This window comes from Phlebotomus papatasi, chromosome 2, assembly GCF_024763615.1.
Source record: "Phlebotomus papatasi isolate M1 chromosome 2, Ppap_2.1, whole genome shotgun sequence".
NCBI classification, from domain to species: Eukaryota; Metazoa; Arthropoda; class Insecta; order Diptera; family Psychodidae; genus Phlebotomus; species Phlebotomus papatasi.
Window position 1 is genome coordinate 107,744,438 of NC_077223.1, and position 26,738 is coordinate 107,771,175.

General features: G+C 33.1%; 2 protein-coding genes across 3 annotated transcripts in view; both read right to left on the reverse strand.

Moving 5' to 3' along the window:
• LOC129800712 (protein sprouty) overlaps positions 1 to 26,738 on the reverse strand; it is a 93,971-nt gene that overhangs the window by 48,450 nt on the left and 18,783 nt on the right. The gene's annotated exons all lie outside the window — the stretch shown is intronic.
• Positions 11,249 to 14,810, reverse strand: LOC129800711 (uncharacterized). Its single transcript, XM_055845306.1, has 2 exons — positions 14,549 to 14,810; positions 11,249 to 14,444 (listed from the first exon to the last, which is right to left on the reverse strand). Exon 2 carries the CDS (start codon positions 14,178 to 14,180, stop codon positions 11,688 to 11,690), a length of 2,493 nt encoding a protein of 830 aa, XP_055701281.1. The 5' UTR covers positions 14,181 to 14,444; positions 14,549 to 14,810; the 3' UTR covers positions 11,249 to 11,687.

Sequence of the window (26,738 nt, forward strand, 5' to 3'; positions counted from 1 at the left end):
CGAATATGAGATAAGGAGTCCCGGTCAAAATCCGGAAAGCCAAAATCCCGAAAGCCAAAATCCCAAACGCCAAAATCTCGAACTTGAAGCTACTGCCACGATTGCACTCGCGCTTGCTGGAGGCAAAGGGAAATCTTCTGTGTCTTGGAAAATTACAGTGCCCGCTTCGTAATCCGGATGATTGGGGGACAAAATGACAGATGTCCGCTTCGTAATCCGGATGATTTTTTTGAATTTCTTCAACGTCTCGAAAATATAATACAAGTTTTTTTTCTAGAATTAGAATAAACGTTTTAAAAAAGTTTAAAAAGACATAATTAGAGAATTCTATGCTATTATACTTCATTTATTAAACAAAAACATCACAGGATAATTCATTTTCATTGCTGAATACTCGTGCATACATAACCTCAAAATTATTTTAAATGTGACCGTCGATAACTCGTCCGGATTACGGCGATCCGGATTAGAGAGCGGGCACTGTATTCTAAATATTTTCCCCCATATAATTTTATCCCTTTCAGGATTTTGAACATTCGGGATTTTGGCCTTTTCGGGATTTTGGCGTTCGGGATTTTGGCTTTCGGGATTTTGGTTTGCGGGATTTTGATTGCGATGAAAATGCGTAAATTAACGAAATACGGTGAGCATTTTACTGGAAATGCGATTCTGCCCTAAATGGCATACGGTTGCTTTAAAACCGTCTTCATCAGGACGCAATTTTCCCTTCAACTTCGACTACGATCATACGATCAGTTCTCTAACAATAGGACGTTGTAGGTCAGTGGGAATGAAATGGTTTTGGCATATTGATAGGGGACTCTCCGGTGGTGGCCAGTGGATTTGAATTCACTTCACAAAGAAAAACACTTCTTCAATCTTTCCCAGAGCTTTCGGTCCTGGATGTGGACCTTCTTCAGTGGTCGACTAAAAACTATGTTTTTTGTACTTTATGAGGATCGTTATTTTGTGTGGGATTGAACAATATCATCACTTTCAGATTATCAATTGGGAAGGTTCTTTCAGGAAATTGTTTTCACTGATTTTCAACTTTTGAACAATTTTTCTTAGGTACGGATATGATGTGATTTGGTGCTTTGTCTTGAATTGGCATATTGTATATCTGAATTAGAGTCACAATAGCTCCGAGTCTATCACACCGAATTTGCGTATCACTTGATGCGTAGATGCAAATAAAAGGTCTGAATAACTGCTAAGGTAGCTTTCATTTTCATTGCTATATAAGGTCACACCACATGGCGCCATTAGTAAGCCCTTGTGTAGGGGTGTCGATCTCCAGTCTATCCTAAAATAAGGTGCTTGAAGCTAATTCAGCATCTTACCCATCTTACCTAAGAACATCTACGATTACGTATTCCGTACCTGATCTCAAGAATCAGTTTGAGTAAATTTGCTCCATAAGTAATTCTAAAGAGCCTAGTTGTCCGTTCGCTTACTGAATCAAGCACAATCCGTTTTCGATCTAATCTAATCCAAAAGAGAATCCAAACCCGTCTTAACCCTTTAAGGACGAGAAGGTCAAAAATTGAGGGTCAGAAAAAAATATTTTTTCCAACATTTTAGAGCAAAATACAGCTTTAGAAGGCTATAGGAAAAGTTTCATTTTTGGGTCACGGGTGACCCAATCGTCCTTAATGGCTCCGGCACACCTTTTAGATCAGGAAAATTTCATAAAGTCGAAATTCAAATCCCCTTCTTTCTCACATGTTTTGCGTATGTTTATTTCATTCTCTCGCACTCTTCTTCTTCTCTTAAACATCATTCCAAATTCAATTTAGCTCAATCGGATTTGGTATGCGAAAGAATGAGATAGTCATATGCAAAACATGTGAGAAAGAAGGGGATCCGTTTTTCGACTTCATGAAATTCTCCTGATCTAAAAGGTGTGCCGGAGCCATAAAGAGTTAAAGTTCCATTGACAAAGTCAAAAACAAAATTTCTCAATTGAATTCCCGTCAAATTCAAATCCAACCCGAATTTCCACGCATTTGGAATTGTTTTTTTTTTTGTGTAAGATATGGGTAGGGAAAAAATTGTCATGCACAAGCTGGATTTAGACGCTCCTATCATTTTATGAGCTCTCTCTTTGGCTGGAAAAAAAGCCCGGGAGAAGGAAGAGAGGCCAGAGAAAAGAGCTACAAATCAGTTCATTAGCTTATCATTGATTGAACTGTGGGGTGTGTGAGTGAAATGGAAGAGGAAGAGATAATCTGCACAATCTGAGGCATTTGGAGTGTGAGCAGGATGGAAAAAAAAATAAAAACTTCAAATTATGAGATTTTTATCTGCGCCCCAAGAAAGTTATCAAGGTGAAAATGTCTCAAAGACTCTTGCCATCTCATCTTGGGTGATTTCTCACTCTCTTTGGTCTTTTAGCATGAATGACCGGAAGTGGCGAGTATGTTGTTTTTTTTTTAGTTACTCGTTCACAGACTCCGCAAGAGGGCGATCTGGGGGAACAGGACGGAGGGATAGGGGATCGTGTGTGATCAAGGGAGACGGTGTAGAATGTTGATTATTCCTTGAAAGATCACACTGAGAGTGTCCTCTCTTGCAGGTCGATCGTATCGAAGTAAGCTTATGTGGCGCCATCTCGGTCGCGCTCAATTGGAGGGCTATGGGTACGAGTGAGAGGCAGTATTGCCGGATGAAGCCATGCGGCCTCCCCTGAAACATCTTCGTAGTCGCCGAGATGGACTCGTCCATTCTCAACATCGTGCGCTCGCACTCGCCATGATCACGAGCGAGATGGAAGATCTCACAACTTCATCCACAAACTCCCAAACTCACACCAATTCAACCTCCTTCCTCTCTTGGCCCAACCATCTATAGATTTTGGTGTATTGTAAATAAAATATTATATTATAAACTTTTTATTGGTTATATTTTATTGGTTAAGTTCAAGTAGATTGCTTTTTATAAATATATATAGAATTGTGTCTTCTTCTGTTTCACATTTTTTTTTTCAACTTCAAATAATTCCATTCTCTTTCTATCTCATTCAATGATACGACTGTGTTGAACTATTCCCATTGCCTTCTAACCAATTGTCTTGACCGTAAGTCCCTCTCTGTTCTCAGTACACCATATATGTGCATTTGACTCTGTCGCATGATAAGAGATGTGAAATAGTGGAATAGAAGTGGAAATAGACTGAAAATGTTACACATAGGGGTATCTGTATTGGAGTAAGAATTACCCAGATCTAGACCACAGAGGCGACTTCTATCCCATTTCCGTTTGGCCGTATACCCAGAGTGTTTCCATCCGGAAATTGATGGACAAACAGATTGAATTGTTTCAGAGATACTAAATACCCAAGCTAGGCCCTCTTATCGATTTCCGTTGCACGATTGCGACCTCATGCTCGAGGGATATCATTCAAAATGTCCCACCAAGAGGAAATCCCCTATTGAGACAAAAACACCTCGGCAGTATCGAAAGAAAATAAGCTCTCAAAATGCCAACTAAACTACCTTCACGGTAAACTGATGCTGTAAATCTCCTGGAATTCCATAACACAATGGCAAGAATCCCCGAAGCGTTTCTCAAAGTGCATTATATAGGCTCCTGCCTCGCTAATTCCCCATCTCATTTGGGCTGACAGTGAATTGTGAGATCATCTCCGGTCCGATCGTGATCTGACTCGGTAATTGCTAATTAATACACCTCTTCAGCTGAGATACCTTCAATAAAATGATTGTGTCGCCAAAATGGGCAAAGAAAAACCAAAAGAGAATCCAGCATTTCAAACAACAACAAAAAAGCCTATTCACTTGGTGAACGATCACGACTTTGATCGTGAGTGTGTATGCCATGTCAAGTCACAGTGTGATCTTCAAGAAAACGGCGTCGCTGAAGCCAAAAACCCGACAAGAAATTATATCTCTGTAGTTGAGTTGCTCTTCTCGAACCAAAAGATGTAAACAGGAAATGAGAAAATATCGTAACAAGAAGACTACGACATGCACGATTCCGTCTCGACTTCAACTCTACTATTTGGTGATATGTTACAATTCCTCCCCATTTGCTCTTATAGCTCTTTCTTTTTTTATTTTCTTATATTTTTTTTGTATGCTACCCAAAAAATTCTTAGCCTGTGCTTAGGGTTCAGCTATATGTGAGGTCTGACTTTCTGCAATGCCATGCAGAATTTGCAAAAGGTGCTGAGATATGCGATATCTTTGACTGTGTTATCTTTGCGAAAAAAAGACGACTCTTCCAGTCGTCTATTTGTCTATCGAGCCATGACTATTTAGACTGATACCACGCGAAATCTTCCAGATTACCGTAGTTTACAATGTAGATTTGAGCGACGGGCAATAAAAATAGCGGAAACTGTGGAGATAACTGTCACGAAACTGTCAACAACAGTGCAAAGTGAGGTTAAACAGAGGTTAAAGTGAGGCTAAGTCAACTATAGTCACTATCGGTCATTTAGATTGCAAAATTTCTATTAAGTAGTGCTGTATACAGCACTACTGTAGATTACCGTAGTTTACAATGTAAGTTTGAGCTAACTATAGTTGACTTAGCCTCACTTTAACCTCTGTTTAACCTCACTTTGCACTGTTGTTGACAGTTTCGTGACAGTTATCTCCACAGTTTCCGCTATTTTTATTGCCCGTCGCTCAAATCTACATTGTAAATTACGGTAATCTACAGTAGTGCTGTATACAGCACTACTTAATAGAAATTTTGCAATCTAAATGACCGATATTCTTTACAAATCGTCGGTTGCGTTTAACTCTGTCGTATCTGGCATTTGTTTTATATCTGCATTCGGTGCAAGCTACAATACAGACGTCCCCTCTTGCGTTAAATGCAGACACAAAAGAAATACAGATACGACAGAGGTAGACGCAACCGACGAAATAGTGAACACGGTGAGATTACAATGACAAAATTATCAAAACTATAGAAAGTAAGGTTAGAGAAAGTTTAAAGTAAAGCAGAGGCGGGCAACAACCGTTTGAAACCGAACAAACATCAAATGGTAAGTCAAAGGTCAAAACGCTACCTGGACAAACTTATTTTGATGTTCATTTGGTTCCCGTCAAATAATGTCGTCAGATATCTTTAAGTTTTCTGCAGAAAATATCTACACCTCTGCCGAAAAGCTGCCGAGAAATCTGTAGAAATTCCTACGAATTTTATTTGGGCTTGGGACAAAATTCGTCAGAAATTTTTGCAGATTTTCTGATGAATCCTGGTGCATACTCTGACGAATTTCTGTAGATATTTTGCCGACTTTCTGTAGACTTTTCTACATTCCAGACTTTCCAGACAGCTGTGTCAGAAAATATGGAATATTTTTCACTGAAGTTTGCAAAATTCAATAGAGTTATTCTTGGTGAGATCACAGTGTTTATATAAAATAAAGAATTCTGCAACGGCGCGGCGTGTTCTAAGTACAGAATAGTGAAGTGAAAACTTTAATCAGAATGTCGACCAAAATTTCGAGTTTTTGTATCATTCGATTGGCGATTTTTAAGAAATTAGTATTTTTGCTCGCATTTTTTTTTACTTATCTAAAATGTGTACTCGGTAATGCTTGTTAAGCAGAGCATACCATTTTCTTTATAACTTCTACAGTTTCTTGATATATCAACAATATTTTTGTTGAGACAATGGAGGTTATGCAGATTTTCTAGGGAGAAATTCTGCTGAGAATCTGCAGATTTTCGGAAGAATTTCTACCGAAAATCTACAGATATTCTACACAGAAATTCTACCGAAAATCAACAGATTTTCTCTGTATGTACTAGAATATATCGTTAAAATTCAAAAAACCTCCGAGTAAAATCGTCAGGTAGAGCAATGATTTGACGGGTTTCAAACGGTTCGTGCTCACCCCTGAAGTAAGGTTAAGTATACAAGAATACAACCTAGTAGCAATTCTGTGATCGGAGCTTGAGCACCAGGTTCCAAAAATAGCTGAAATTGTAGAAGAACTATCACTACACTGTCAACAAGACCGCAAAGTGAGGTTCAACAAGGGTGAAAGTGAGGTTAAATTTGCAAGGAATACTGCTTATTAATTATTCTACAACGAACACTTGACTGAAAGGCAGCATAACTATAATAAAATAAATGAGGTTAGATGAATAGCAATTTCATAAACCGAATTTAAGGACCAGATTCCAAAACTATCACATTCAGTGCATAGTGAATTAAAACAGAGTTTGAAATGAAACGAAGCCAGTGAGAATACCACTTAATAATTATTTTATACCCCAAATTTGACTAACAGGCACCAGAAATAGCGGAAGCAGTGAGACTACAGACTACAGTGACATATCTATCAAAAACTGAAAAAGTGAGGTTATGTGAATAGTAAATTTGCATTATACCTAACGAGAATATAACTAAACAACAATTTTATAATTCGAAATTGAGCATCACATTCCAAAAATAGCTGAAACAGTGAATGAATTGTGACGAAACTGTTAAGAATAGTGCAAAATGAGGTAAAACAGGGGTTAAAGTGAGGTTAACTCGGCGGGAATACTACTTAATAAATCATTTTGCAACGTAAACTTGACTGACAAGCAGCATAAATAGCGAAATGACTGATATTATTCTCAAAGGATTGCTTAAAACTGTAGAAAATAAGGCTAGATAAAGGGCAAAGTGAGGTTATGTAAATATGAAGACAAAACAGAATCCGCTTTACAATTTATGCTTGACTAACAGTAGTAATGAACGGAAAAGAAAGAGAGAACTTTTACGAAACTGTTAGCATTAGTATAGAATTGAGCTAGAAAAAGATTGAATTGAGGTTAAACATTAGGTTAGACAGTAATTAATTAAGATATGAAAAAAAAACTATTACAACTACACGCTTTAGAATGCCCTTTCTATAAAAAAAAAAAACCTGGGAAAGCATTCTTTAATCAAATTTTATCACTCTTATCAAAGGAACTTACTAAGAGGTTACTTTTTAATAAAGTAATATCATTTCTATTTTTTGTTATATAAAAGTAATTGCCGAAATAAACCAAAATTCTATCTTTTTAACCCAAGTTTAAATAAATTTAAATTCAACCGGAACGCACAAAGGAATTTAAACGATTTTTATAAAAAGAAAATTGAGGTTATGTAAATATTAATGACAGATACAGTTTTTTTATAATGCGATAATTTGCAAACTTACCTAAATAATTATTACGAACTTCAACTCTAATGAAATAAATAAGTTAAGTTCATAGAAACTGCCTAAGGAAGGGATTATTGAAGGATTGAGGTTAGGTTAGTTTGTTCATATCTATAAAAGTTTTTTTTTAAACTGTTCTATGTTTTGCTCAGAGTTAGATTTTACATGAATCTCAAATTGATTTCATCTTACACTGGTCATAAGGATTTGATATTAATTCAATCCTAATCTGAATTAAATAAAACTTTGTATAACCTCAATTATTGATGTAATCCATATTGTTATGCCCTAGACACACTTCAATTTTCAAAATAGTTCTGAAATAGAGTTGGGACATTCCTTCATCTTAAAGGCAAAAAAAATCTCAAGAGACATAACCTCAAATACGATTTATTTTAAAAATAAGCTAGTGTTAATCTTTATGTAACGTAATGGTATGTTAAAGTTCTTTTTTTGCATTTACTTTATCATTGCTCATCATGGATTAAAACAGCAAGGTGGGCTTTTGAAAAGTAATGAGTAAGGTTAAAGTGAGGTTAGGTAGGGTAAAGTTGTATTGAGTAATAGATCAAATTTGTAATACGAAAACTATAAATAATGCAATTTTTCTAAAATCATTTGATCAACCAAGTAATCAATTGATCCCACCCAAGAAGCAAAATAGTTGCCTTATAGAACCGAGTATTAAACATGTCTTTTAGTGCACTTTTAAAATACTTAAAGTGAAAATTTTCTGTTGAAATTCCTATAGAAGTTCTTAAGTTCCTTAAGAATGCGCTACTTTACTTATAGTAATCTCAGTGATGGAACTAAGAGCGTTATAAGCAAATAAAAAGATTTTTGGTTCTATAGTGCCTTACTTAAGGAATTCTATAAGACTATATTAAGAAAAAATTGCTTCTTGGGCAGTTTCGTGCTGTGTGCCCTAACCTAAACATCACATTTAGCCCTAAAAGGGTCCTAAGATTTCCTGACGTCTGTGCTTAACTTCCTTCTTCATTGATGCACATTAACTCAATCTCAGTCCATGTCCCTGTCCTGACTGATTTGTTTCGCAGAGATCTCCTAAATTCTTCATCTTTCTATCTTCCTCATGTCTCCAGATCACCAAAAAAAAACTCCTTTTAGACAATGATGTGATTGATTTATCGTTGAGATTGGACAAAAGAAAGGACAGTACACGCAAAAACACTTCCATTGTCCAAAGTCCCATGGAAGATCAATGAAAGTTTATGAATTTCTAAGGGAAACTAATCTTATCTGGGTAGTGTTGAGAAATTTGTCTCCTGCCCAGAAAATGACCTGTCTGTCTCTCAATTTAATAGAACCACTGGCCACGATGGAGACGTGTGCTTGTCTATTTTGGTGAAGAGAGTCACATTGGGCGATTTCCAAATAGGTGCTTGTATGCTAAAGAGTCACAAATTCAATTTACACGTCTACCCATTCCTCTCGTTCAGTAATAACCTTCCCGATTTGAGAACTCTCTCCGGTAGAGGTTTTTCCTTTACCGATTCGAAGGTATATCAGAGAGAACTTACCTAAAAACCCGTTGGAAGTTCGAACGTTTAAACCGACGAGTTACACAAAAATGAGAAAGTGCCTAAAAAGGACATCTCTTTGAGTGAAAGTGCAATTAAGACGTTCTGCCATCCTAAATTTCCACAAAACTACACAAAAATTCGCTTTTTGCAGCAAACTTTGCACATTGTTGTTGACATTGTTGACGATTGAAGTGTCAAGAATATCGAAATTCGAAATGGCAGAACAATCAGCGCTAAAGCGGCGAGTACGTGAACTTGCACTTTAGGCTTCCGGTGGATTTTCGAATGGGTTTGGCTTGGCTTTGGAGTGGCTTTGTCTCTTCGAAAGGTTATTACTGAACGGAGCCATTGCGGTTATGATCATGCTTATCATTTGGCTCACACAGAACCCTCCCTTCCGCACGGGGACCCCTAATCACCCCCCTCCCCCCCGAGTCACACGACTCCCATTGAGTCTCTGGGCAAATATTGTACCATGGGTATTTTGTGATATTTACAGGAAATGAACAAAATTCTCTCTTATCAGTTTTTTGGTCTTCGAGCTGGAAAAAAGATGGATTGTGATACCATTTCAAATAGCCGCACAAACGGTCAACGTACATCACACATCTACTTACTCGTAAAACTGAAAATAATAATTCTGAGTGATTTTCTGGTTGTAAGTTATTTGAGTTCCTAAAAAAAAATGAATTAGCTAAGTGATTGTATCGCAATATGGCTGATTAACTGCAGGAATTTCTCTTCATATCATTTCCTTGTCATTGTTTGACAGATATTTGTGACATTTTTGACAGTTGTCTTTTAATTTGCGACAATACGAGCACAATGCGCAATGAGGCAGTAATTTGTAAACATGCTCTAAATGTTCTTTTTACGCTTTACAGTACATGACTTAAGAATAGGAACTTAAAGGGAGTTATCTAATACGGGCTTCAGACGTAACTGTGTTATCACACCTGCACATAAAAAATTTTAATATGATTCACATTAATTGTCGCTGGTGAGAGTCCAAATGTGTAATTTGTGTATTTGAATCATTTTATATTCAAAATTTGATCTATTTGTTGATAAAAAGGTAGACTTGGCCCGCAAAATTTGATATAAATTGATTTATAGCATTAATGCGAAAAATTAATGCGATTTTCTCTTTAATTTTTTAATGTGAAAAATACTTATGCTTTAGGAAAATTTAAACTTATTTTTGCAGGCCGAGTCCAGTATTTTATCAATAAATAGTAAAACCCCAAATATTAAGTGACTCAAAGACACAAATAACATATTTAGACGCTCACAAGCGACAATTAATGTGAATCACATTAAAATTTTAATGTGCAAGTGTGATAACGCCGTAAGGCTTAGCTATTTGGCTTAACTTCTCTAATTCCTCATCAAGCCTGATTTTGTTTTAAGAAATTGTTGTTTAGGATTGAATGTTAAGGGCAAATTTTTCATTAGATTTTGAAAAATCAGTAAAATTGCTTGTTATTAAGATTTTTAATAGCTTCGAGATCTGGGGTAAACCTCCAGTCTAAAGCCGGCATAAGGAACAGTATATTAAGGGAAGGCATTCAGGTCAATTATGGTCGGTTAATGTATCAACCGCGTGAGGGCTGATAGTTACTTGAGGTACTAATATTTGAAATTTTTGACAAGTTAAAAGGTGTATCAATGCAGAACAGGCTTCCAACAACCAACGCATTAAATAAAACTGCACCAAAAAAAAATTTTTAATTTAGAAAAATAATTATTAAATAGGGTAAATGTCCTAATTCAAAACCATTTCCAGACACTTTAACTTTGACAGAAGATTCAACATATTAAGTTCATATTTTTTCTGAAGAGAATTACATAAATTTGCTCCTTCACTGAGAAAAATTTTATGGGTAATCTTAATGTTTTTCTGGGTAAAATCAAAAAAAAATATTTTTTTCGTCAGCCAATGGTAAAATACATTTGTTTCTAATGTTTTATTTGATTTAAATACAGATGACTTTTACTTTAAATATTTTTACATTTGATCTGAAAGTTTGAATTTTTGTCTCCAACAAATATATTTGTATTTATTTTGAATGAGACTGTATTTGAAAAGAAAACACGTCATTTCAAGCAAATACATTTGCACTTTATTTCAAAAGTGAATTTCAAATACTTTTATGGGTAAAATCAAAAATTTATGGGTAACATTACCATAGTTTCAACGGTAGATGTATTTGTTTTAACCAGGATTTACCACTAATTTAAATACAAAATTAACGGGTAAAATTAAAAATTTCCTTGGTATATTTAAATGTTCTCTACCATCGATTCAATGGTAAATACGTTTACTTTAACATTAGTCCACATTAAATCAAATACTATACTCGGGTAGGTATAAAAATACCTGGGTATATTTAAATATCTAGTGCTTTCGTTTCAAAAAGAAATTTATTTGACATAATTAACCTCCATTCAAAATAAAAATATATTACATTAATTTCTATATCATGTTTTTGCCTTCTTGGGTAAAATCAAATACAATCTGGTTAGGTTCAAGTACTCTCCCTTTAGCAAAGTAGCCCGACCCAAAAGCTAAAATATTTGCTTTCAAAATGGTACTTATTGATTTTAATTTATTATAAGTAAACTTAAAATAAATTAAATTCAAATAAAATTCCCATTTTGTTGTATTAAAGCTTGGGCGACTTTAATATAGCGATGAAATAGAGTTGCTTGAATCATCCAGATCGTGAGAAATTTTACCCTGGAAAGAAAAAAAAACAAAGATATTTTAAAGTTTGATTATCTTTGACTATAAATAACTTACCTTTAAAATAATTCACATAGTGAAGAAAATTAAAAATCAAACCCAACAATAAAATCAAACCAGCAATGACATCAAACCAGAAATAAAATACTTTTTAGTATTTTTTGTTTTTATATTATTTTATTTATATAAAAATAAATTTATAAAGGTTTCAAAATATTTGTCAGTACTTAATTCTAATGTATTTCTTATAGTTGTTTAACATATATACATGAAGTGGAAATGTGGAAATTTCATCGACATCAATTACTATATTTTCTGTTGTTTTCTCTACTTCATGAGATTGGAACTTATTACAAAAAGTAGTTTTCCACTTGGTGCAAATACAAAAGCATTTTTTATCTATACTGAATATTTCTATTATTTCGAAAATATCTCTACTATTTTGGATACCACAATAAAAACCGATTTCGTAAGTATTTCCCTTGTAGCACACATTCTTATGAGTATTTAAAATTGAAGATAAACTTCCTTTTAGTGCTTCATAATATGGCTTTGCAGTAACATCCGTTGGTATTCCATCTCCAAATTCAATTTTGTGATTAAAGAAGTCCTGGGCAACTAAATGATTTGCAAAGAATAAATTATTTTTAATACATAATGTATGACATATATTAACCCGTGAAGTAATGTTTCTAGCATATGTTTTATACTGCTGATGCACAGCTTCGTATCTGAAGCACCATAAAAACTTTAAAGGACCGCAACGTCTTATAATACGCGGATAGTGACAAAGATTATGATGTTTGGGTTTAAGAGTATCGCAAAAAAGTTTGGTGTATTCTCTATTGTGCTTGGCAATCAGGCCCTCGAGTTCATCAATTTTTTCTTCAGTAAATGATGGCAATAACGCGATATCTAAAATTTTAATCAATGTTACTAAAAACTGATATACTCGATCATTCTCTGGTATAAGATCCCCAATCATAAGTAATATGAAATGCATAAACATTTTCATTTCAGCACTTGTCATTTTAAATTTTCCATTCTGTATGTGATGCCGTTCAATGGGTGGACTTACGTTGGCAATCTCACTCTTTCCACAATTGAACATTTGCTTACGATAATTCAGTGTGTCCAGAGAGAAAAATTTTTTTTCGTATATAAAATAGTTCAATATCTTGGCAAGATCATATCTGCAAACACCAGCATACATATCGTGCATCAGATCACATGCGATATTTTCTACAACATGGAATGATGGAATGTCATTAAAGACTGATTTACAAACTATACCAGTGTCTGTAGTATTTTGAATTTGTAAATGAGAGTTATAGTTTTCTTTCGTCCTGATCCATTCTTTATACTCCATACAATCATGTTGAGTTTGAGATTTATTTCGGATACACATTCGACAAAAATGGTTAGCATTGAATGCCGTCGTGTACCCAAGAATTTGGTTTAAGCCCAGATTATCTCCTAATATCTGGCCGAGTACGAAATGAACATGATACGTAGTGTTATTTGCAGTTATGGTAGTGCCTTCTTGTTCAATTTTCACGAGTATTTCTACCAAACCGCGCAACATTTTGTTTATACCATATTCATTTAAATCCCTGTGTTTGATGAATCCAGCAACAAATATATTTTTTAATTTGGAAACTAAAAAATCTGGAATAACTGGGAATGAATAGTAAATGCCACATACTGAGTGAATTCCAGCATGTGAGCTTAGGGGATCATTTAACTCAAATCCATCAGAGTACAAAAAGTATGGAATCATTATTTTGTCACCGTAAAGTTTAGTCTTTTCTTTCCACAATTCACCGTTTACAAAATGAGAAACATTACTTTGATTAGACATTAACTCTCGCATATTTTTTAACGTGTATTCAAAAATATTGTCTGACTCAAAAAATTTTTTCATTTGGAAGTTAATGTCTACTAATGAATATTCCACAGTATTCTCATCTAAAACAGGAGCATTATTTTTTATGATGTCAGCTAACTCAACGTGAACTACTTTTGTATTTGGGTACTGAAAAATATCCAAATCGTTCAAATGCCTTAACAACTTATAATCTGTTTTGATGGATTTAAACGGATCATTTAAAATACTCAGAATATTCATAAAATCTAACTTAATACTGCTATGATTTTCAAACACGGGTAAAAATTTTTGAAGCATATTATTAATCGGTACTGTTATTAAGTTTGTAATGTCATTTTGAATTTGAACTACAGTCTTCCGGGGCATATGCGGGTTCTTATGCAAAGACAGGGAGAAAGAAATAAGCGACTTCTTTATATCTACAGCATTACTATCGGTTGGAGCGGTTGGAGTATCAGTTCTAGTCTCTAATTGACATTCAACATTAACATGATTTGTTTGATATTGCATTACGTTATTAACGTCCGTTTCTGAATAATTATCAATTTGAGCTAAATCATTACTTTCCATAATTTTCTGATCTTTTCGTTTCTGAACATTTTCTTGTATTTGATCTACATTATAAGAGTCATTACGCGATTCTTTTTTCATATGTGTAAATAAATGTTTCTTAAGTTTGTAAAGTTCATTAAATTCTTGAGAACAGTCACTTGCTGTGCATCTTAAGGTAAAATAACGCGATAAATATAAATGATCATTTTTGATATGATTAATATACATTTCTGGTGTATCAAAAGGAATTTTACATTCAATGCAAGTAAACATCTTGAAATCCTCGAAACTTTTATGTAGTTTTTCTTGAAAATGCTTTTGTTGTACCTTACTCAATCAGTGTATGTGCTCCTCTCCTTAGATGATCTTGTTCAAAGGGGACGATCTTCTAAGTTGTGTTTTACAGCTATATCACTTTTTCGGTTTTACTCTCAGCTCTGTTGTTATTTCCGAATCAGTTTTGCCTCAGTTTCCACAGATAAAGACTCCTTAAAAGACAATGATTGTCTTTTGCTCAGGGAATGGATGCAACGGTTACTACGAAGAAAGAACAATTATATGAATAAAATTAAAAGATTCAACGCTAGCTTTCACAAAGTGCAAAATTCTTATTACATTGTTAAAAAAATCAATTTTCTTACCTTAATACTGTCTCGTTCTCTCCTATATGGAATTTTTGAAGATAAATAGTTTAAGAGACATGTTCAATTGCGATAATTGCCAGTTTCTGCCCCCGTACGCTTCCAGTCGACAGTCACTTCTATCAGGATGATGGATTGGACTTAAAAAATATTAAACAATAACTTATTTTTAGTAATGTATTTAATAACAATAGAGCATATGAATATATTTTATAACAGCGCTTAAAATTTCATTATGGTAAAGTATTCTTTTTTATATATAGCGTACACTACACATCCCTTAATTTTGATATAAAGAAAGATTTAAGTAAATATTTGGTCAATCTTTAGCCTTAAGTGAATCTTCGTTACTAAATTCATTTAATGTAAAAATTAAAGAATTACGATTCTCAGTTGAAAGTTAATATTCTACAATTCCTCGAATACAATTTCTCGAATATTCTACATTTAAAAGTTGAAATTTTTTAACCAACTTTTATCTACCAAATGGTATTAAGAATTATCAGAACTTTAAATCCAAAAAGAATTGTAAAATTGGCATCAAATTTAATGACAAGGTTCAAAGACTTTGATTGCTTATTAATGTTGATCTTTATCAAGCGAATTTGAAATAAAATAAAAATATAAATGAATATAAAAGTTCCTCATAATGCAACAACATGAACAGCGAGATTAATTATAATTGAATATCTTGGCAATTAATTGTAAAAATTCTAGGTAAATATTTGAATAAAATGACTTTACTTTTAATGCAAATGTTTAAATGCTTAAATATTTAAAAATCTTGATTTTTGAATCAAAATCGGCCTGATTGAAAATAAAAATATTTTATTCAAAATAGAAAACTTTGTATTCAAAATTTGTATTTAAAATTTTACTCAAAATCTTTGAAAAGATTTAATAGAACATTTTAGAGCATTTTACAGTCCTACTGTTCTTTTATAAAAAAAAAGTGGGTTTATAGGCAAAATTAAATAATGTATTTAACTATTAAAGAATAAGATAAATACGTTTCTAGCGAACTTTTTTCTTACTTACCAATAAAACGATTTTCTTTTTATAAAATCACTTTGTCAATCACTTGATGTCTTTAACCACTTTATATATTTACTTTCACAATAACTTTAGAATATTAGTCTTTATCACTTAAAAAATGGAAATAATGTATTTGATGACTTGTTAACACAGCGGCGGCTTCTTCAAGAATGACTCGTTTCAAGCTTTAACACGTATCTCAATATTGGTGGATTCAATGGTAGATCTGAATACAAATACCTTTTTTTTAAATACTCATGCCATTGATTTAAAAAAATGTATTAGATTTAATTTTTTTTCATTCTAAATGATTGTAAATTTCCTTTAAATTCAATGTTATAACTAGTGCAAATACAAACTAATAATATTTTTTATGTGAATCATTTGAAGCATACAATTTGTCAAGTGGTAAAGTACTTGTTCTATGATGCAAATATCCCGATTAAACTGGCATACAAGAAGTTTGAAATGTATCCAGCAAACTTCATTAAACTTAATTATTATTAATCATTTCAATTAAATTTGATGATTTCACAGGACTTGCGTTTTATAAATCCATTCCTGCATAAGAAAATATAGTAATACACATCTGAAGATCATAAAAATAAACGCATATTTCACTTAATGGTAAATGCTTTTATGATAAATGATTGATATTTGTATCAAATGTGGATTTATTTGATTTAAATTTACTGGAAATCAAAGTAAGAACAACGTATTTCAATCAATGGTAAATGCTATTGAAATAAATTTATTGCAATTTATATCAAATGTGAATTTATTTGATTTACAAGAGAAAGTATTTCGGTTATAAATTGTGCAGTTATTTTTGTCAAATTAATAAATAGTCCGAGGTAATTGTGCGATTAGTATCTATGGTTATTTTGATCAAGTGAGAAGTTCAAGTGAAAGTGAAAGCGAAAAAGACCCAGCAAGTAAAATTATTTCTCGAGATGTCGGATATTAATTGCTCATTTTTGGAAGAAGATATCGCAGATGAAGATCTCGTATTATCTCAAAAATACATCATTTGAAATAAAATTTTGAAACAATTGTTTAAAAAGTCTTCTTCATTTAAAATAAATACAGATAATATTGACATGGTTACAAAAAAGTCAATATTTGATTTTACCCATAAAATTAATGTTTGTTGCATTTGATTATCTAAAGCACTGCTTTTAAACCAAAAGCAAAATTTTATTTTTAACAACACAACGTTGCACTTTCAGTTTAAATGTATAATTATTCATTTACACAAAATAATTTTTATTTGTACTACATAATCCCTTTAATTCAAAAGCATAAGTATTTATTTCAAATATCTACACATTCACGTTAAAAATAAAAATATTTATTCTTCGTTTGAATGCAAAAATATTTGAAATTATGGTGATTACTTTTAAAACTAAAATTATTTCGTTTATATTTAAAGGAAAGTCATTTGATTCGAATATTTACCCAGAATTTTTAACAATAAATACCAAATATTTAATTTAAATAAATTCCATTTTTCTCAGTGTTGACTCTTCTAGAATGTTACTGTTTAGTGAAAATTCTTTAGATATAATTTGAAAACTACTTAAATACAAGAAAAATACGCGAGCGTAAAATGCTTCTATTGGAAACATATTAATCCAGATGGAGACAAGGGAAAGTTTCTAATTGGAGACAAACAGTGTAAGTGAAACCGCGACGAAAGGCTTCCAAAACTTTCTTGAGTTGCTCTTAAATGTAGGATTTGTTCTTATTCCTGGTCTTTTCTCCTTTCCCATATAAAACAATAAGAAAATCTCTCTAATAAAATCATATTTTCATGGTTTCCTGTTGAAGCATTTGCAGACACTTCAGAAAAATCCTTTTTGTTCACGAAATAGGTAATTATTTCTTTTGAAAACTTCACGTACCGTTAACAATAAAGATTAGCACTTAATTTAACTAAAATTAGCCAGAAATATGATATAAATGTTAAACAAAACAAATAAACAACAGTCATTTTATTGTGTTTTTCATTGGAAAACATGGTCGATTGATGAAAAATTCCATGGTGAAAATGTACACTTTTAATTTTTCTGAGAAATTACCAAATCAAAATTTGTGAATATGAATGGATTTTCGCTTTATTTGGAGCAAAATTAACTAAATAATGAAACTGTGGTATAAAAAATATATAAATATAATAATTTAGTACTGTATTTATCGTAAAAACAATGACGTTTCCATTTGGAGTAGCGAAAAATTTCCATTTGAAGCAGGTTTTGAATTAGCTTACCCTACATTAAAAAAAAAACTTTTTAAAAAAATAATAAAGTCAGAGTGTCGTTCTCTGAAATTATTCAAAATTCATTTTATAAAACGCATTAATCTTCAGAAGAACTGTTCCTAAATTTCTTTAAGTCACTGTCAGACTTTGAAGTGGGAATATGGTGAGAGAACCACTCCTTGAAATTACTTTGGTCTTGGAGACATTGAGCGACAGAGTGGAGGAGAGATCATGAGGTGTTTTCCAACTCAATGAATTCCAAACGCGAGACACAAAACTATCTAGCTCGGTGACGGCATAAACCCACAGAAAAAGCCACCTACAAGAGAACGCACCTTTGGACACCTTGCTGAGGCGTCGTGAGCTCGGTAGGATTTCAAATTAATTAGCTGGGAAAGATATAGTGCGATTGCTCAATATGACTGTGCTAATGGAATTTTTAATGGAGTCCTGACAGTGTCATAAATACAGATTAAATGTGTTAGTGACCCTCGGGATGGACCACACGAGACCAACAGGAATTTTGCACTCACTCCTAATCTCCATAATAACCCTGGAACTTCCACTTTCTGACCAATTGCAATTAACACTCGCCATTTGATCAATCTCGAAAACCATTTCGAATTTATGAGTGCATCATCAATGGATCAGGATTTTCTTAACTGCCAATGAACTAGCTGAAGCAGGCTTGTCCAGAAGTCCCGAATATTCAGAAGAAAACTTAGGGGAGACCGGGGTAGAAATAGCCACCAAATGAAATTTTTCATTGCGTATAATTTTTACAAAAAATATTTGTATGAGGCCGATAAATATTTCAATGAATAGGGGAGACTGACTGACTGGTTTGACCAATGCAAACAACAAGCGGCGAGACATGATAATGACGTTTCTTTTCGCCGTGAGATATCAGAAATTGCTTCGCTTTTATGTTTCTTTTTGCTCTATACCTTTTGTTACTTTTTAGCCCAAGTGGCCATTTTTAATAAAAGGATTTCTGGAGAAAAGAACTTTTGTGAAATTCTAAAATAGAAAGCGGATTCGTATTCAAAAAATCCAAATTATTTAGAAAATATTCACCAGTTTTGGAAAATGAGTAGGTAATATTTGTTATGTTCTGCAAGAAAAATATTTCAAAAATATGGCTAAAAATTTCGATATTTTTTATTTCCTAAATTCCTTGTTCGAATTCTAAGAAACTTATTACATTGAAAAAGGTCTATGGAGGCTATCTATAGAAAAAAAAATTGAGCCGCTATCTTTTTTACCTTGGAAGATATGAAATTTTGAATTTTTCGATTTGTGACTTTTTACCCCAGTCTCCCCTAGTAAAGGAAATATATATTTAGAATAAAGAGTAGTTTCCACAATATTCCTTCGAAGGCAAACAATAAAATACCAATATCTAATACTATACGTGGCTAATTCTGCCCCGATCTCCCCTACTGGTTGAAAACGAAACAAACATCGGGTAGATAAATATTCGTTTTAAACGGTTGGATTTTAAAAATTTAAAATTTCAACTAAACCACTAAAAAAAGATAGAGGAAAGCGCGCTACCTTCGGACGATTGATGCTTCGCATAAATAGAAATAGTGAAAAAATATCAAAATTTAAAATTAAATTCTGTTCAGAAATATCCTGCTGTAGGGGGAAGTGGGGCAACTTTGAAGTGGAATAGCTCTAAAATTAGGTATTTTTCTCTCTTTACACTCAGCTCTCCAATATCCAAAATGACAGCTGTCAAATACTCGAGGAACTCAAAAAATCTTTCGTGTTATTTGTCATTTTATCCTAAATATTATCCGAATTACGTTGAATTGAGTGTATACAGCTCTCTCCGATATCCGGCTTCTGACAGCTATCACACACTGACAGTTGATTAATTCAAACTTTTTTCTACTAAGTATGCAACTTGTGCAGTATGACTTAAAATGTTATTTTCACTTTATCAAAGAAAACAAAGAAAATTCTATTGTTTTTCAACAGAAAATAAATTCACACAGCGCAAAATAGAAAAACCGTTGACCAGCTTCAAAAAACCCAAATGTCATTTTGTTCCCTGTCAACTGGATATCGGAGAGAGCAGTGTACATACAATCCTTCGTTATCCAAATAATTGAGAGTAAAAATGACAGATAAAATCGATATTTGAAGGAAGATTCTCGAATGTTTGACAGCTGTTTCAATTTTATAATAAAAACTAGCATTTTCCATAACTGTAAAATTTTGGATTTATAAGGCAAAACTTGGACATGTAAGAGCTTAAGTTTATATTTAATTGTCGTCTTCCGTAAGTCTGATTTTCGGTATGACCAACTTTCTGCACTACCAGACTTTTAGCAAATTGCATTAATTCAGTGAATTTCGAAAAATAATTTGTACAATTAATTGAAGATTTTTATGAATGTCGCCAATGAGTGACAAAACAATTTTTAAAAGTAATGTCATGAAGGTGGATTAAATAATTTAATCCTCAAGTTCACTGCAATTTCACGTTAATGCCAACAAGAATGGTAAGAAATGCCAAGATTTTCTGCAAAATTCTTTACATGAGCCTCAATGAACCAATCTCAATGCTTCTTTTGGCTTGAAAGAACAGCAATGGAAGTAAATCAAATTTCTCGTTAAACCACTTCTTGGGAGATGAAAGACTGCATCATAACTCGGGGCTCAAGCCTTATCCAGCAACATGCTAAAAATTCCTGACAATTGCCACAATTACCGATGACCTAGAGATTCCTCCAAGGTCACTCGCATGGGCACAAAATGCATGGACCCCAAAATCACCAATAAATTCCCTGAGATGTTTGATCCACTGGTCACAGACTTTGATCAAATAACATTGCTGAGCGATGATCTCACGAGGGGGATGTTTGATGGGCAAAAAGCCAGAAGAGAGAGCAACCAAATCCCGGAGCCACCGAAATGTGCTGGAAAGAAGCCGATATGACAGAACAACAAATCAGACATTCATGAGAAGAAGAAGGTGAGGAGGCAAAAACGCCAGAGAGACCAACGATCGCGGAGAAGAAGAAGAAGTGGCGGAGTAAAAAAGAGGAGAACGGCAAATAGACAAATACGATGGATGATAGCCCCGTAAGACCGGTAGCCGACTCGTTTGGTGAGTGGCGACGAGACGGCGATCATCTTGATGCCAGCAGGAGAGATCGCGGTGAGCCGGTCGCGGAGCAGGACGGGGCCCAATGGTATAAGAAAGGGAGCCACAAATTGTGTGTTCATGTGGATCACGCTTTTTCGAAATTTGACTTAAGCTCTTGATCAATGAACTGCGAAGAAGTCGCGGTACCACAAAAAAAAAACACCACCGACCTCCATAATCCGAGGGATTGCTCTGCAACGATTTTCCCTGACAACGTCTGAGAATCAAAATTCTGCCCAAGAGAAACACGCGATAGTGGCATTCCAGTGGATGGACTTCAGCGGACATCCGGTGATTTTCGTCATAATTTGGAGTGACGATGCTACCACACTTATTCACTAGGCTATTTGCTTATGATCATTTTTTTTTTTTCAAAGTAAACACATTCACATTCAAAGCCAAACGACGCACGGAGTTGCTCGCAGAATTTTTGTGTAAATTTAGATTTAAATTCAAAGCTTCAGGAGGTGGACAAATGGAAAATTATTGGTCATACTGGAGAATGTTATATGGAAGCGTCGCTAATGGAATCGTATTGATCTTCGTTTTGGTCGGAAAAGTTGTTGAATATAGAAAACTTCCTTCCTTAAAAGGAACTTTAGATTTCCTGAATCCATACCGGATTATTGTCGATTTAAACACCAAAAAACAATCTTAATTATAAAAAAAATAATAACCTTTGACATTGAAAAATCCTTAAAAGTAATGAACTGAGGTCATTGGCATGTATGAAAGGAGTGTTCATCAAAGACACTTTTCCAACTACATCGGAAAATGAAATAAATCGACAGAATTGGTTTTAAAACAAATATAAAAAACTTGATTTTGATAGGAAATAATGTTGTGACTTAGTAGGGGGAAGTGGGGCACTTTTGAAACTGGGGCACCTTTAAAATTGAAATTTTTCATCTATTTTTAAATAAAATTGAGCCTTATCGTGTTATAATTTAGCTGCACAAACAGATTGAGAAGCTAAATTACATCACGATAAGGCTCAATTTTATTTAAAAATAGATGAAAAATATCAATTTCAAAGGTGCCCCACTTCCCCCTACTAGAAGTTGATATCCCTTACCGTATGACTTCTAGATCAAGATCGATAAAAGATTTACGGAAAATCAATAAAAATATTAAAACAGATTATACCAATTACCGTTAGTTTACCGATTCATAACCGATTGAAACCGAGGTGAGGTTAGAATCTTTGGGATGTTTCAATGGATCCAAATTTGATCAAATTAGTTGAGAAATAAACTCCCTAGACAGATTTAACTTAGATCTTAAAAATATAAGATATTTAATTTTATTAGTTTTTAAATTTCAAAGATTTTCTTTTCGAGAGAAATCTACAATGTTTTCTATAAAAAATAATTTTCTTTTTTAGGGTTTTGTGAGCAAGATTCAGAATTAAAACAAAAAAATCTAATTGACTAAGGGCTTTAATATTTTCTAACATTTGTCCCTTTCTAATTCATGACACATAATACGAATTAATGGGAGCTTGGGGATCTCAGTGGCGCAATAGGCAAAACCGTTGGCTTTTGGGCGGTGAGATCTCTGACTCTACTCTCACAGCTGTGAGTTCAAGTCCCGCTCGGTGCAAGCAACTGAATGTCTAGAAAAAAAGACATTTTCACTGTGATACAACGTAATAAAATGCACCGCCTTTTCCCAAAAAAACTTCTGGAGCACGGAAGAAGCATTCACTACGGAGAAGACATTCCTAGGCGATCTACGATCAGCAGATTCTTCCATCACGGGGCACATTGTAATGATTACATTGTAATAGCAAATAAATTGTCTCGATACGAATAATAAAATAATAATAATGGGGCATTTTAGGATTATCAAAAATAATATTAGTTTATTGTTTTTCTTGTAATATTTTAGGATCCTAACACTGACTGAGAGAAATCCAAAAAAGTTAAAATAACTTTCCGGAAATGTTAATTTTACCCTGCAGTATTGATCCTAAATCGGTGTAAATATTACTCTTTTAAGGTGTATTAGGGGTTAAAGGTACCCTTCTTCATGTTAATTTTACCCTTAAAAAAGTATAAAATTAACAAATATTGATATATTTTACACCTAAAAAGCGTTAAAGTTATGAGGAAAAAATGTTAATCGCACCCTCTTTTTTTTCAGTGAAAGAACAACTTGTTGTTTTAACGTAGTTGAGCATTTTTATACTATTTGATCTCAATATTAATAATACCATTTTTCGAAAATTCAAAGAATATTTCGAATTTTAAAAATTAAAAAAAAATTATTTAAAAAATATTACCTGATTTTAAAATTCAAAGAAAATAAAATATAGTTTTTCAGCTTTAAAATGGTATTAGTATCATGTTGCCTTATTTAGAAATATAAATAATTTGTACCAATTTCTTGTAATTTTTTTTAATTTTTTCAAGGGAAACTTAAGTGAACAATTATAAAAAAAATGAAAAGACACCAGATTTTTTAAATACTAGTTTATAGCTTAAAAAAAACATTATTTTCATTAATACAAATGTAAGAACATTTATGCGTTATTCTAATACAAAATTTAAAAAAAAAATTACAATATGAATAGAAACTTTCAAGATTGAAATATGTAAAATTATAAACGAACTTGAAAATTTTTTTAAATTTGTATTTAATAGAAATTAAATCCAAATAGTTGTATATGTAAAAATTAAGTCAAGTTATAAATATTTTATTTTAAAATTATTATTGAACTTTACGAAATAAAAAAAAATATAATATAAAATAAAAATAAGGTTCCCTGATACTCAGTTTATACTGGCCGAAAATTATTCAATTAAAAATAAGCTTTTACTGATGTTTAAATATTATTTTTCAAATTTGCCTTGAGATTTAATAGTTGAATAATTTTTTTTCAACTCAATTTGGAAACTCTAAATTCGATTGTACTAAGGTCTATCATTAAATGATAGATTTTTGGTTTAATAAATCTTTTATTAAATTTTCTCAGTGTTCCAGAAAAAGCAGGAAACGTTCTTATTTAGAACTTGCGAAAGAAAAACTTGTAAGGCTCCAAATAGACTTAGAAACTCAGGATGATCCTGTCAAATTTGGGATTATCGAGACCAGGGGCCTATCAAGCCTAATAAAAAGTGAAGCTATTTTTCACTTTTCCTTCTAAAAATTTTGCGGCTATTGCACTGCGACTTAAAAAAAAATGTTCGTAGTTCTTGTATAATTTTGGCGAACATTATGAAATATGTATTTTTAGATAGATTTTAATGCAAGATTTCGAAATATATCAGACTGATAAGTCAATTCTCTTTAGGAAAAAACTTGCCAACAGTTTTCAGTGCCTCTATGCAAAAACATATGGAAAATGAAATGTCGAGAGGCCCCTGATCGAGACATTGGAGAACTGGGATAAACCTCCAGTTTGAAACAGGTATTAGGATCATCGATTAAAGATCCATTACATAGAATTCCTTCGTCTAGTCCTCTACTGACAAATTTTCTCGAGGATAAATCGGATAAATCTGAGTCTATATAGGCCGTATGTGCCCATAGGGGGAAGTGGGGCATCTTTGAAAGTGGGGTACCTTTGAAATTGGGATTTTTCATCTATTTTTAAATAAAATTGAGCCTTATCGTGATATAATATAGCTGCACAAACAGATTGAGAAGCAAAATTACATTATGACATGGCTCAATTACATTTAAAAATAGAAGAAAAATCCCAATTTTAAAGGTACCCCACTTTCAAAGGTGCCCTACTTCCCCCTACGTATCAGAGAATTATCCTAGAAGTGGCTAATAAAATGGAATATGAAAATCTATTTAAATCTAATTAAATCGATATTGTATTATCAAAAATAATTATCATCATTATTATTACAATTATGCTAACCGTAACTCATCTCTTGGCTCTGTACAGTTTCTAAGTTTATTCATCTTTCTGAAGGTTTTCCTTTTACAAACATTGCGTAAAAGCATTTTAATTTGCTACTTATTTGCCTTTTGAATTGTATTTTAATAAATTGAAAAAGTGATTACTTCAGGAAGCCTTTTAAGATAGCGCCTTTTTTCTTGAGAATTTGAATCAATTTTCCTGGAAACGCTTCTGTTTCAACAGTGACATAATACTAATTCAAACAATTGCAAAGTGATATCACGACATTCCCATTCTAAGAAAAAATAAATAAATAAAATAGACAGACCAAAAAATACATCCTCCTCGAAAATGGCAAAAAAAATAGAAGGAAAATGAATGTTTGGATTTATAGCAAAGCAGTTTTCCAAGCAAGAGAGTCTGCGTTGCAGAATGATGAATCTGTGTTAATTGCTAATTTTAGTTGGCCAAAGCTAAATTCATCGCCGCCATCAGCATGTCTATATGCAAAAGGAGAGTGAATATTGCATACGAGAGCATATTCAAACATATTATGCAAATAAAAGAGTTAAATATGTGCTCAATTAGTGCATCTGCAATTTGTGTGACTGGCGGCGTTCAGTGGAGGTGAAAAACACTCTGAGCCGAGGGGTCCCCAAAAGAGAGCCTCCCAGAGAACGGAAAAGGGGGAGAGACATTTTCATCGTCTGGCAAAATGAATAATAAATTTTCTCATCTTTTTGTTTGCAATTCTTTCATAATCACAGCTATTGCTATGCACGAGTTCGGTTAATCACCTCTGATTGGCCTGATATTCACAGAGTTTCTTTTTAGACCATCCTTAATTCCGAAAATTACGTTCCGGTTCATCGAATCCGACGAACCGGAACTGACCAATGTAGGCTAATAGGGGAAACTGGGTGAGTGGTAAACATTGATTTTTATGTCTACTACTTGGACTTAGGGGAAAGGCTCATAATTTTGTCCAGTTTCTTATTTTGGACACTTTGAGGATAAAATTGGACACTAAAAATAAATTGATTAAAATGATGGATTTTTATTCCAATATTTGATGAATAATGAATTCTGTCTAAATATTTGTTCTTTTTAGAAGATTTTAACACTAAATACGTTAAATTTTGAATATGATTTGAGTTGAAATTGCTTTGTTGAAAATTCAGTGTGAGCAATTGCTTACGAGAAATATGACAGAACTTCGTGTTTACTTCAGTTTTATTTAGCTGTGGTGAAGTACTAACAATGTTTCTTCGCTTTTTTCGAGTGATATAATTGAATATTCATTGAAAGTTGTGTTGATTCACATTAATGGTGATTTGTAAATTTGACCTGAAGTGAGATTTGCCTTGTGAATTAGATTTTTCGTGTGAAAAATGGGAAATGTTTTAAGACATTTACCAGTGAGGTGATGATCCTTATTTTGGACAGGTGTTTTTCTCACGAAATTTCGTGAAGTTTTAGCTTTTGTGATAACTAGGTTGGAAAAATGCCTGGAGAAACAAAGAAGCATCTCTGCGAAAGAGATGTAGCGAGAAAAGCCTTGAAAGGCTCCCGGAAAGGTCAGGGAATGAGCGAATCCGCACGTACTTGGAGTACCGAAGTCAACTCACTTTAATGAATGATATGGAAAGATTCCGGACTTCTTGTGACATTCTACGTTTCCCTTACATGAACAGAAAAAGGACTTGGTAAGATTGGTTCATGAAATGAAGAACAATGGGCATCCTGTTGAGGCGGATTAGCTGTCCAGATTTACAGCCAAGTTGTCCAAATTAGAGCCAAATTCACCTCTACATATCAATTCATTTTTAAACGTATTAAAACTAATCTTAGTAAAAATAAGACAATAAATAGCTTGCCA

Coding starts and splice junctions, on each gene's coding strand:
- LOC129800711 (XM_055845306.1), bottom strand. CDS start 14,180: ATGTTTACTTGCATTGAATGTAAAATTCCTTTTGATACACCAGAAATG.